This window comes from Drosophila montana, unplaced genomic scaffold (genome assembly GCF_035044405.1).
Source record: "Drosophila montana isolate Dmon_TW-CO22-7 unplaced genomic scaffold, ASM3504440v1 contig_1505_1, whole genome shotgun sequence".
Classification (NCBI taxonomy): Eukaryota; Metazoa; Arthropoda; class Insecta; order Diptera; family Drosophilidae; genus Drosophila; species Drosophila montana.
The window spans coordinates 1,056,322-1,069,007 of NW_026996452.1; the positions used below are offsets into that span (position 1 = coordinate 1,056,322).

The following is a 12,686-nucleotide window of genomic DNA, read 5'->3' on the forward strand; positions in this document are numbered from 1 at the left end:
GGTCTGTTCAAGAGCCGTCTATATCTGCTTTATGTTTAATCTGAAAACCTAATCTCAATTACGACGCTTTTTCGGTTTTATTAATGGTTTTTCCGCATGTGCTATTTATTCCTCTCACATTTGCACAAAAATTCACAAGGTTAAACGTTTTTTTTTTTTTTTTTGTTTCGATTTTCTTTTCAAGTTTATCATAAATCAACTTGCACTTGAAATAATCTCCTGCCAGCAGCAACAACAACAACAAATTTGGGTTAAGGCTAAAGTTTCAGCTTTGCGGCAATTTTGTTTTCTTTCATTGTTTTTGTTGTTGTACTTTTTTTTTTTTTGTTTACAAAGAAAGCAAATACGCTACCGTTATCTTCTTTTTTTTTTTTTTTGGCCATGGGAAGTTATTTAGGCCTTTGTAAATATTTTCAAATGTCTTCTTAGTCATACACAAAATAAAGCCAACAAATTGTAAGCAAAAAGTGTGCAAAAGAAAAATGATAATTTAATGCATAATAATTAATTGCATTTGGTTATGAAATGACTTTTGCAATAATTTGACTAAATATTTTTGTGTGTGGAATCGTAATTTAAATAAATTGTGTCCAGTAATTTGAATAAATTTGTATTCGCGGCGCCGGTAAAAAAAAAAAAACAAAAAAAAAAACATCAAAACGAACCGGTTTGATAAAGAACAATATATTTATTCTTTTATACCCTGTACCCATTGAAAATGGGTAAAAGAGGGTATAATGTATTTGTGCAAATGTATGTAACAGGCAGAAGGAAGCATCTCCGACCCCACAACTATATATATTCTTGATCAGCATCACTAGTCGAGTCGATCTAGGCATGACCGTCCGTCTGTCTGTCTGCCCGTCTGTCCGTATGTATGAACGCAAGGATCTCGGAACCTATAAGAGCTAGAGACTTGAAATTTTAGCTGGAGGTCCTCCTAGTACCCGCGCAGATCGAGTTTGTTTCCGATATTCGATAACTTGCCCCGTTTCCAAGTAATCGATAAAAATCGATATGAGCTAGAGTCACCAAACTTGTTATGTAACTTCTAGAATAGTATATATATATCAAGTATCTTTCATTTTATACCCATCGCCTGTTGGAAGAAGAGGGTTCAGGGTATCCCCTAGTCGGGAGCTCACGACTAGAACCTTTTACTTGTTTTTGTGTTTGCAAATGAAATTTACATAGAATCTAGTTTGGCTTTTGTGTAAGGCATTTAGCAGCGGGCCTTTAATAATCACATTTGGGAGGGGTGCGAACTCGGCTGTCAACTCGCCCGATTAGCGCCTAGTTTGATCGAACCATCTGGTGTCGAGTGTCGAGTGTCGAATGTTGCCGGGCAGCAGAATTTTGGGCAACAATTTTCGGCCAGCTCGACGCACAGACGAGCCTCCAAATGGCAGCAGATACAACAACAACAACAACAACAATGACAGCAACATTGGCAAATGATATAATAACAATTATTATGAATTGTGGATCAACAAAAGCGTAATTATTAATTTGACAACGTGTGCCACGTGAATTAAGATAAGCAATGCTTATCGGCGCTTGCTAATAAAAATATTAGCGTGTAATCTTTATAATTACTGTAATTTACAAAAGCATTTTGTGCAAAATGTTGAAAACGAACGAAATTCGCGCAGTTTTTAGCCTGTTTTTTTTTTGACGAAGGGTTCCGAAAGATTGATTTAATTCGATTTAATTATTTCAGATATGAAAAGCTCACACTTTATGCAATTAATATTTGAACAATTTGCTTTGCAAATAAAATATAAATTATTATTGTCTCCGCGCACCCACACACACACACACACACGCACACACACACACACACACAATATCCAGTTTGATGCTTTGCACTTTGAATTTGCATTAAATAACAATTTTTCGTCTTTTTTTTTCTCGAATTATCGTTGTTGTTTTTTTTTTTGATGGATCAACTTTTTGTTTCGCTTCTGGCGCACAAATGTCGCTACCCGTGTTCCGTCTCCAACTGAATCACGAGAAATGCTCCCGGCTTTGCGGGGGCAGTGCGAGAGCAATGTCGGTCGGCTCGTTATTGTTGATGAGATTGGATGCGTTATCATCAGCAAGCGCTGGATACACCCTCATATTTACATATACATATACACAAATGTACATTCGTATAGTCTCTATACAATTGTACTAATGGACCTTGGTGTCTGGCATTTATATATATAGTGTATGTAGGCAGTAAAAGGCCTTTTGAACTCAATCATAGAGTGGACTGGGAATTGGCCGGACACCTCGCGGGTTTACATGCTGCAGAGTTCATTTGATTAGCTAAGTTTGTTCTATTTTTAAGAAAATTATGAAACCTTAAATTCCAAGCAAGCTGCAATATTAATTTGTGCATATTTAATAATTTCAGCAAGCGGCAGCAAACAGGCAATCAATTAATTTCAATCAACAGTGATTGATGATAAATATCTGATAAGAATAATATCTAGAGGGCCGACAGCAGTAGAACTCGTTCAGCTGGATATGAAAGGTAAGTACATACACAAGATATACTAAATGCTGAATGCAATTTATTAATAAAAACCTTAGCCTGAATTGAATTATAGAAAACATTTTGAAAACATTGGGGAGGGCATGTCCAAATTCGAAATATGGCCCAAATCGTTTATACTGACTGACCATAAAGAGATGGAAGTCTACCAAACGAATCGTGCGCCCCCAATTTGGGGCCCAGTTTCGAAATTCGAAGCCAATTGATTGGCGCTTGAGCCGAAACGAGTATTTATTATGGGAAACACGCCCGGGTCCATAAATCGCATGATTAGACAAATATACAAGAATACTTATGGCTATCGCAAATTGTAGACTGCTGCCATGAAAAAGGCTAAAAAAAGAGTATAGCCCAGTCAGTATTATCTAAGCCAAATGCCTCTCACGATTGGGCTGGTGTGTGATAAGAACGGCTGTGCAAAAAGTGTTGATTGCAATAACTAAAACTCGAGCTTATACCTTAATATATAAAAATATAAATATTTATATATGTAAGTACACATAAATATATGAATGTAAGTACACATCAAATGCAGCTAACTATCATATTTTGCGCTTGTTATTAAGACATTTTCAAGTACACGCTGACAGCTACAAACACTATGCACATCGTATTGATATGGGCAGCTAAAGTGCTTCCTAAACGAGAAATGAGTCATCCCCGTCAGGTTCAAGTGGGCTGAGTCAGTACTTCAAAAATATGGACGAGCAATGTCCACCGTGGCGGGCAAATAAGGAAAATACTTCAATATGGGAGGAGGAGTAGGAGGAGACAGCCGAATGTCCATCATTTACACAATTGCAAAAAACATGCTTTAACAATATTAGAATAGAAAGAGAAAAAAACAGAAGCCACTCGCAATCCATATTTGCAATGCAGCTGCATTTGCAATCCTTCACATAAGCAAACATTGCCTTGTTGTACAGTGTACTCAAGTGTTTGGCTATTACCTTCATCCCTCCGTAATACCTGTAAGCCCGCCAAGTAGTATTTACGTGTGTTAAATATTTGCAAAAATAGTTGTGGTATTTAACTAACTACTGCATGGACATTAAGCAACTGAAGTGGGCCTAAACGTCTCTATGTTTAGCTATTCTTATTGAGAACGCGACTGCGACTACGACTACGCATACAGATACGAATGTGAATACGAATGTGAATGCGAATGTGAATACTAGCATGTGAGCTGTTGTTGAGAGCGCATGACGGCAGAACCCCAAAGGCTGTACTCGGCTACAGACCCCTCAAACTGTGCAAATATTTGGGCACGTGAGATTACGCTCTGGAGGCTGTTCGACAGTGTGGCAAAGTTTAATTAAGAAATGTCAAGTAGATCGGTCGGGTAAAAGCAGGGCTGACGTGTGGAAATTGTATTTGTCAATTGTCCATGAAGTGTTATTGGAAGCATCGATGAGACACAGAAATAATTTGTCCATTAAAATACCATATTAATTTCGAGAGCTAGTTGGATACGCGTAAGATCTAGAATTCAAAAATTAACTGTACTGCTTACTCGGAATTAAGAGAAGACGTTTTTATATCCTAAACCAATCAAAAATGGGTAAAAAGGGTATGAAAGTGAGAAAGTGAAAGCATCTCCGACCCCATAAAGTGTATATATTCTTGATCAGCATCAACAGCCGAGACGATCTAGCCATCTCCGTCTGTCTGTCCGTTCGTCCGTCTGTCCGTCCGTCCGTCTAATCAAAAATCTCAGAACGTATAAGAGTTAGAGACTTGAAATTTGGAACGTTGGTCCTCATAGTGCCCGCGCAGTACGAGTTTGTTTCCGATAGTCGATAACTTGTTCTGTTTGCAATTAATCAATAAAAATCGATATCGAAATCCTGTTTTTTGAACAAATTTCGTCAGTTATATGAGCTAGAGTCACCAAACTTGACATTTAGCTTCTAGAATAGTATATTTGTATGTATCAAGTATCTTTCATTTTATAGCTATCGTCACCTTCCCGCTATAAATCAAGTTAATAAACCAACTTGTATTGCCCACCAATTTAAGCCACAATTTTAATGCAATTGTCTTTTTGAGAATATACAAATATTCTATATTATTTAGGGAAGCATTTTTTTTTGTCAATTTAGAAGGTTCAGGGGATCTCCTAGTCGGGTACTCCCAACTAGAGACTCTTACTTGTTAATCTAAGAGCTTATAACAAGCAGCACATCTCGCTACTAAAGCTGTTACTTGTTTCTTTGAATATTTATTGAACTCCCGGGTTTACAATCGCGTGCCATAAAGCGTGCTGCCTTATTGCAAACATGAACTACGCTAAAAGTCGGTCAGCTATTATATTGATATTGCGGGTTGTTTACATTTCATTTGGCAATTGGTTAGCTTTATTAATTCTTTTTACAAGTTCAATTGACATTGAATTGTAAGTTGCGCAGTTGATTGCCCCTGGTTCTATCGTCTCCCCCAGACTTATATAGAGGGGGCACCCAGGTGAAGACAAATGAGGGAAACAACAAATACAGTACATGCACACGATTGATTAAGATATATGTACATATGCATACGTATGTATATGCGATCTAGGCAAGTGAACTGTCTTCGATGGCTGATTTGCATTGCAAAATTAGAAATTGCCTTTCATTGGAGCGTGGGTTCGACGGTCAGTTTATCAACAAGAATTTCAATCGCAATCGGCTTTGCTTCAATTCGATGATCGATGTCTCAATTAGTACAAAGAAGAGCCAAGCTCATTTCCAGGTTCGAGAAAATTGATGGCGATTCCCGTTGGGGCTTATGCTGGACCCAATGAATAAAATAACAATAAAAAATAATCAACGGCTGTGCAGTAATTAAAATGCGAACAAAAAATGCACAATCGCCCAATCACAATAACAAGCTGAACAATAACAAGAATAAGGGCTAGCTGTCGCCGAATACTGAATACCCTTGCAGGCTCCTGACTTCAGGTATTTGTTCAGACTAGAGTTATTCAACCGATCAATCCTATAGGATATAGTGGACCGATCCCGACAATTCCGGCATATGCAATGCATGCATTATTTTATAATTATTATCAAGAATTTATATACTTTATTGGTTCGCAGATGACTCATTCTAGCCGTGATACCTTACCCGGCTAGGGTATAAAAAGTGTGACAATTAAAATGAAACGAAAACATTTCATGAAAATGAAATGTGCATAAAAATAAATGCATTCAAAATAAACAAACGCAAATTGATTTCAAGGAAGCGAAAAATATACAAAATAAGAAAAAATGTCAAAGATTTAAAAATATTTGTATAAGATAACATGCAACAGTCGAGTTTTTTAATCAGCCGGGCTGGGCCTATGGTACCTATAAGAATGCGGCTCTAATGGCTTTGCCTGTGGGGCTTTTAAATTATAAATAATTATCATAATGAGCTCGAGTAGATAAAATGACCACTTTGAGGCTCGGCTCGGGTCAGCTTTGTTGGGAGCTGTAGCTGTAGAAAAGTGAGGTTATCAGAGGTCATAGCTGTGGCTAGGTCATGGCAAGTCAATGGATCCCCGCGCTTTTTGATATTAATTATTGTCGTTAATGTCGATTATTTACCCTGAAAGACTCTGCGACTCTTACAAAGCAAAAGTCAAGGCCTTAACGCTCAAGAATTCGCACAAAAAATGACGCAACAAAATCAACAATAAACCATTCAGCAAGTGGACTCCACACACACACACACACACACACACACACATACTCCCACACATGCACATAAACACATATTTAAATTGAAAATTGATATTCGCAAATTGAGACGATCCCTGGGGCTCAGTCTGAGCGCATTCGCAGGCGAAAGGCGGAAGGAGAGCGATATTAATCACACACAGGGTGGGTTTACGCTTAGATTAGTTACGTTTTTGTACGGTAGGGCGGGAATCTGGCGGGAATCTGGCGGGAATCTGGCGGGAGTCTGGCGGGAGTCTGGCTTTAGAGGTTGCTAACGGAACAATGCATTTTAGTCACTGGCAAGGCGTTTGTTAAACATAAATTGGTTAGAGAGCATTCGGATGATACACGAACTGGATTTTGATTGAGTTATATAGCGAACCTGTTCTTGAAGTTATCGGGCACAAATATATTCCACCAGGAGTGGCGCTTCTCGCGCGGAAAGTACTCAACATGATTGGGATCGACAATGTCGTCCTCATCATCGTCATTCGCATAGCTGGCGATATCGCTGCTGGCATTATTGGCTCCATTTGCCCCCATACTGTCATTGGTCAGGTCGCTTTGCGACTCGCTGTGTGTCATGTTGGAGTCCAGGCTCCGTTGATTGATAAACTCCATTTTCTTGCGTCTGTGCCGATCTAATTTTGTCTGCAGCGAGCTGCGACGTCGCCGTTGGCGATCGTTGGGCGTATCATAGGGATTGATGCCCTGAACGACAGCACGCGTCTGTGTTCCATCCTCAAAATAGGTCAATTTGCCGGGCTCGTTGGGTGAGCTGGCTCGTATATTCTCCTCCGAGCTATACACTATCTCGGGACTGTTGGTGGGTGTGGCTGAGCCATCTGATTTCTCGCTGCGTACAGCCGATTCATAGGAGTCTTTGGTAGAGTTCTGCAAGTATGGCACAAATGAAGATTCGAATTAAGATTACGATTAGATTAGGTTAGTTTTGCAAATGCAGCCAAATGCCGTCTGCTTACCTTATTGCTATCACGCCGCAGAAACGAGACGGCAATGGAGCTGCGTCGCTTTTGGCTCTTGTCCGACTTGCTGGAGAAGAGACCCAGGGCCAGCGAGCTGCGGCGTGGCGGCTTCTGTGGCGGCAGGGGCGCTGTTATATTCATGCTATTCTCGGGCTCGCCATCGCCATCCACATGCTCATCGATGTTGACCAATGACGGTATAGAGGCACTGGCCCAGTCCTTGCGCAGGCGATACTTGCCGCTATCGATGACGCTCATCTTGTTAACCAATTCTTCGCCTTCACTCGCCTCAACTCAATTAACCGTTGAGCACTGCAAATATTTCGTATATTAATTAAGCGTTCCGCAAAACATTAATTGCCAACGAGGCGTGGCAGCTGGCTAAACTACATTCTATGTCTCAATCTCTCCCCCTCTCTCTCACTCTCTCTCTCTCTCTCTTTGGGTAGTCAAACTTTTACTTTCAATGAACTCCATTGAACCGAGCGTAATTAGCAGGCCATTGTCGGTCGACGACAACGATGATATCGCAGCTTGAATATATGTATGTCCGATCGAGTATCTAACTGCATGCAACGTAGAGCAATTATCAGGTTGGGGGAAGGGGACAGGGCAAAGGTAGCCAGGGGTTCGCATGTTGTGAATAGGGCGCGTTTGTAACGAGAATGAGTTGCAATAGTGCCGGCTCGCTCAAACTTTAGCTACAGCGACTGGTTTGATCACCTGCAACAGGTGAAGATCTGTACGTGGTCTGTTCAGATGTCAAAGCTTCTGCTTCTGATTTGCGCTATAGATTGTTACAGCGTTATCAAAATCCAACGATTGAGATACAAGATCCCAAATATAATTATAAATACTATACTATACTCCTAGATCTGTTTATATTTAGCAAATGCTAAAAACTGATTAGCATCTTAATGGGTTGGGTTCACATTAACGTTTCACTAAGCTTTAAAGTCACTTAAAAAATTTGAAAAACTTAATTCCACTATAGAATCGCCCAGTTGTTTATGTGAACGTAAATATAAATAATATTAAGATTTTACCAGATACAAAAAAAAAGCTAAATATCAGCTAAAAAACTATACAGCTAAACAGATGTACCCTGATCGGTTGAGTGTGCTAAATGGAAAAACAACTGCTAATAATGCAAATTAGCTGAAAACTTCATGACATCATAACAATGGCCCAACCTACGACAACAACATGACATCTACCAGCTACCATAAAACAGAAAAACAGAGAAAAAAAAAGTACACTTAATAAATACTTCAATGAATCTCGGTGCGGCCAACGAAGCGGCGCTGTCGGCGATGACGACGTCGATTTGGACAAGCTCGCGGGTATTCCAAGCCAAGCTGCCTGCCTGCCTGCCTGCCTGCCTCGCAACGAAATCGAAAGTGCCCTGTTACAGGTGTAGAATTTGTTGGAACAATGGAATGGTTGAATCCAATTACAGCTAATTACATTCATCTTAGTACAACTGGGGCCTGTAAACTGTCAGCTGTTATAGTTTAACGCCTGGCTGGGCTGTGTGCCAGCGTGTATCTGTCAGATACACAGTCTACAATTCTCGCCGACAATAGATCACAGCAGGGCTATAATTGGTACTAGTTTATACGAAAACGATGGGCATTTAATTCTGAAGAGCTGTGCGATCTGAGCTTAATAGATTTTAAATCGCAAGCATATAAATAGGTCGTTTATATCTGGGCTTGAGACTTTGATAGAGGTGCTTAAACGCTGATTAGATAGAATTAAGATTGCAGCCCCTAAAGTGGGGGAGGGTTGCCGCATTATCAATACATTTGTAAAGAGTGCACATTTTGGAGTGTTTGTTGCGTGTTTGCGAGCTTTTCGAGTGGCTTTAAACTTCAACTGAGCTCTTCTACCGAGTCTTATCTGACGAACAGATTCCAAAACATCAACGCTCTATAGGAAACAAGCAATTTGCGTATAATACTTATGAATATACATATATAGATATATATATTTATATGTATATACACACGCACAGATAACCTTGCATACGTTCAGTGCGCAACTGAAACTGACCACAACCGGTCAGTCTCAAGGCGTCGTTTACATTGCCGACCGAGAGAAGTGAAGTGAACTAAGCTGAACTGAAGTTCACGCTTGAAAAACCGGGTGAACTGAGAGCTACGTCTCATATCTGTCTATTGGCTGCCATTGGGTCTGGGTCTGGGTCTTGGTCTGGGTCTGGGTCTAGGGCGTTTTTGTCAAATTGCATCGGGCCATGAAGGTGAGACATTCGCTTCGCGATGGCTCTCTTCTATCTATTGGAGAGCCAACGCATTATGAATCCACGCTGTTCATCAATTGTGCAATGCGCATAAATGAATAGAAATCAAAGTCGATAAACGAAATCTTACTGTGTCAATGTCACGGCCAGCCAACCGAAAACTTGTTGTTTGTGTCTATTGTCAACAAACTTGTACACTCTCGCGTACTCGAGCCATTCATTTTCCCCACCCTCGCACCCTGCACACCCTGCACACACTCGTGAATGCATGGCCCATAATCTGTGACAAAATTTTCCACAGCAAGGAAAAACAAGCGTGCAAGTGGAAAACTACAGCACGTGATAACAGTCGCCACTGATAACATTAGCCACAAGTGCAACTTGGGATTAACTTCTCTATATATAAACATACATATTTGGACAATGAACATGATCGAGAACGATGCTCTTTTACAATATTAATTTGCATGTCTGTTTTTCACACTCGAATGGCAATGCAACAAACAAGTGCCCATAAAAATCCCAGTACCAAGATTGAAGATGCAACGCATGTGGCTGACAGATAAATGACGCTGCCAGAGATCGGAGTCAGAGTCTGGCAAACGTTGCAAGGCTGATAAACTCGAGGGCTAGCAAAATTTTCCATTAAAACTGATTCTATATATATATATATATATATATTTTTATTCTAGAAGAAATTGCCCGGCGTCGTCGTGTCATGTTTGCAAAGCACAATTGTATGGCTGCCTTGTTGCTGATGTTTTTATTCATACAAACTTTGACCATCGCTTTTCCCAGCTCATGGGGCGAATTTGCCCAACCCCTTGTGCTCCTTTGTTTATAAGGACTTTTTTTATTATTATGTTTAGCTTTCATTTGTATGCTGAACACTTAATTTGATTAACAATCGCAAAACGAGTTTAGATTAATAAAATTCGTCATCGTAGCTTCGAGTTACACAAATGTATATTGCAGATGTGAGGCAGCCTGTATAAACAACGATAAGAACAACAAAGTCAGAAACTCGAGATTCGTGTTAGAACAACAAATGTTAAATGTTTAAAATATTAACAATTCGTATATACAGCTGAAAAATCCCTTGAGTTTTGACCACAAGCGTCGCAACTTGAAGCTAAATATATATTTTCCATAGCCGCCAATTGATAAGCGTACTTTTAGCTCTGCGGAAAGAGCTATATATTTATGGACGCGGCATAGATTAGTGAATTGCATTTGACACAAACACAAAACAGGGGCATTGCGATTGCACTTTCGCTTTTGCAAAGCACACATGTACAGCAAATGTATCTGAAAGATACACAGCGCAGACGACTCACTAGCGCGTGGGATGTTAGGGGGGTGTAACGCATAATTTGCGGCCAAATAAAATAAAACGCAAAAAACATAAATTGCAATAAAGCGTTTCTGATCGACTGGCAATGCCCTGTAAATACTTTAGCCTCATATCGACTCGTTTATCTTTAGATAAACTCTAAGAATAAATTTACATATATCATAGAAATACATGCCACCTTTTTTTTTTTTTGTTTTACGTAAAGCATATTACCGCACATCATACAAAAAAGCGCTCACACATAGGCTAAAAGATACAAATTTATCTGGGGCTAGACGACAGCCAGTCTAAATATCGCGTGCCTAAAATAAAACATACATATATATATATATATATATATGTTGTGTCTGCGATCTTTTTTTGTTTTCATTTTTATTTGAAGCTTTTAAAGTAGTAGCAGGGGCAACAAAGAGAAGATCGATTTAAATGGTTCCTTTGACTGATGAATTGCTTAAACAGCTTGAGAATTATAGCTATAACCTGACCTTTAGTTCCCTGATACAGTGATTATTAAAACTTCATGTTGTTGGAGGAGTCATGCACGTGCATTTACGAATATGTACTTGTATCTGTTTGTCTCGCCAATCTCTCTTCAAATATTTTTATATTTTTGTATCTACGTAAGCAACTGGTAATATTGGCCTGGCTGCTCGCCCGCGCGACAGCTTGGCGGTAATGCGAAAACCGGTTGCACAAACAATTTGCTAATAAGCAACTTCAGTTCATAAATTTGTCATATGAAATACAAGCTGCCAAACATTCGCACACAAACAATTGCATGAATTCTGAAGGAATTTCCAAATTGCATTCTTCGGTCGCGTTTAGGGTTCTCAATGGGATCAAGTTAAGAACCTAAATGACATAACTGCCACAGTTCAAATTAACAATTAACGCCCAAAGCTATTTGCGCTTAAATAACTTGTCGCTTTAAGTCAATGAACTGTGGGCGAGCGTGCCTGTGTGCGTGCAGAAATGCAAAGATACAAATGTATCTACACGTGCCAGCTAATTCGTTGCAATTTTCACGGCATACCATTCAAATAAGAATCAACGTGAGAATAAAGTTGTAACAATCTGTTAACCTATATTTGCAAATTTCCTTATTTTTTTTTTTAATACTTCTACTCGCTTAAAATCTAAATAGTTAAATAGTTTCCCACATGTCACTTTGAATAATATACATACAAGAATTAAAGCACGCTAGTTCTGGGTTGGGTTAGTTGAGCAGTGGAGTTGTTAATTAATCAAATCTAAGGTGAGGCCCGGTAGTAAGCACAACCCGTTAGCTATTTATGGTCTTTATAGTAACCAACCGTATATCACGGCAGCAATTACAGTTCAAGGTTTACTGATTTCATACAACTTTCTAGTCTTAGAAATTGCAAAGATAAACATCTCCGAGAATAAATCAAGGAATTTTGTACTCAAATCAATTCTTATAATAAATTTGAGCTTAACCCTTCATCATAATCATTAACTACTTTAAATATGAGCATCAAGTTACATGGATTAAAATCCAGTTGATATTAAAGGCATTACAAAATATATTGGCATTTCCGTTATTATTAATACGATATACGATAGTTGAGTGTTAAGTGCAATAAATGTTATTAATAAAGCAGCAGACACAAAACTGCTAAACAAATCCGCATTAGAACTAAATTTAAGCTCATGACAGCCAGAAGCTAATGATGTGTGTGAACAGGAAGGCGGGAGGGGGGGAGGACAAGCTCAAGGAGAGGAGCGGAGGGTGACTTTCTGCCTTTTATTGTGTTGTGGTGATAAAGTGACATAATCCGTAACCGTGACACCTGATCCGATTTTGAGCGTGAACCTGCGCAGGCCGCAAGAATGTTGG

General features: G+C 39.4%; 1 protein-coding gene across 12 annotated transcripts in view; it reads right to left on the reverse strand.

Annotated features, from left to right (window-relative positions):
• mtd (mustard) overlaps positions 1-12,686 on the reverse strand; it is a 61,504-nt gene that overhangs the window by 33,040 nt on the left and 15,778 nt on the right. For 8 of the 12 annotated variants that reach the window (XM_064694825.1, XM_064694809.1, XM_064694817.1 and 5 more), the window contains exons 3-4: positions 7,209-7,523; positions 6,608-7,119 (exon numbers count right to left, since the gene is read on the reverse strand). The exons of the other annotated variants lie outside the window; for them this stretch is intronic. In XM_064694825.1, the coding sequence (XP_064550895.1) occupies positions 6,608-7,119; positions 7,209-7,469 (773 nt within the window). In that variant the 5' untranslated portion in view covers positions 7,470-7,523. The remainder of the gene's footprint in view (positions 1-6,607; positions 7,120-7,208; positions 7,524-12,686) is intronic. 12 annotated transcript variants of the gene reach the window in all.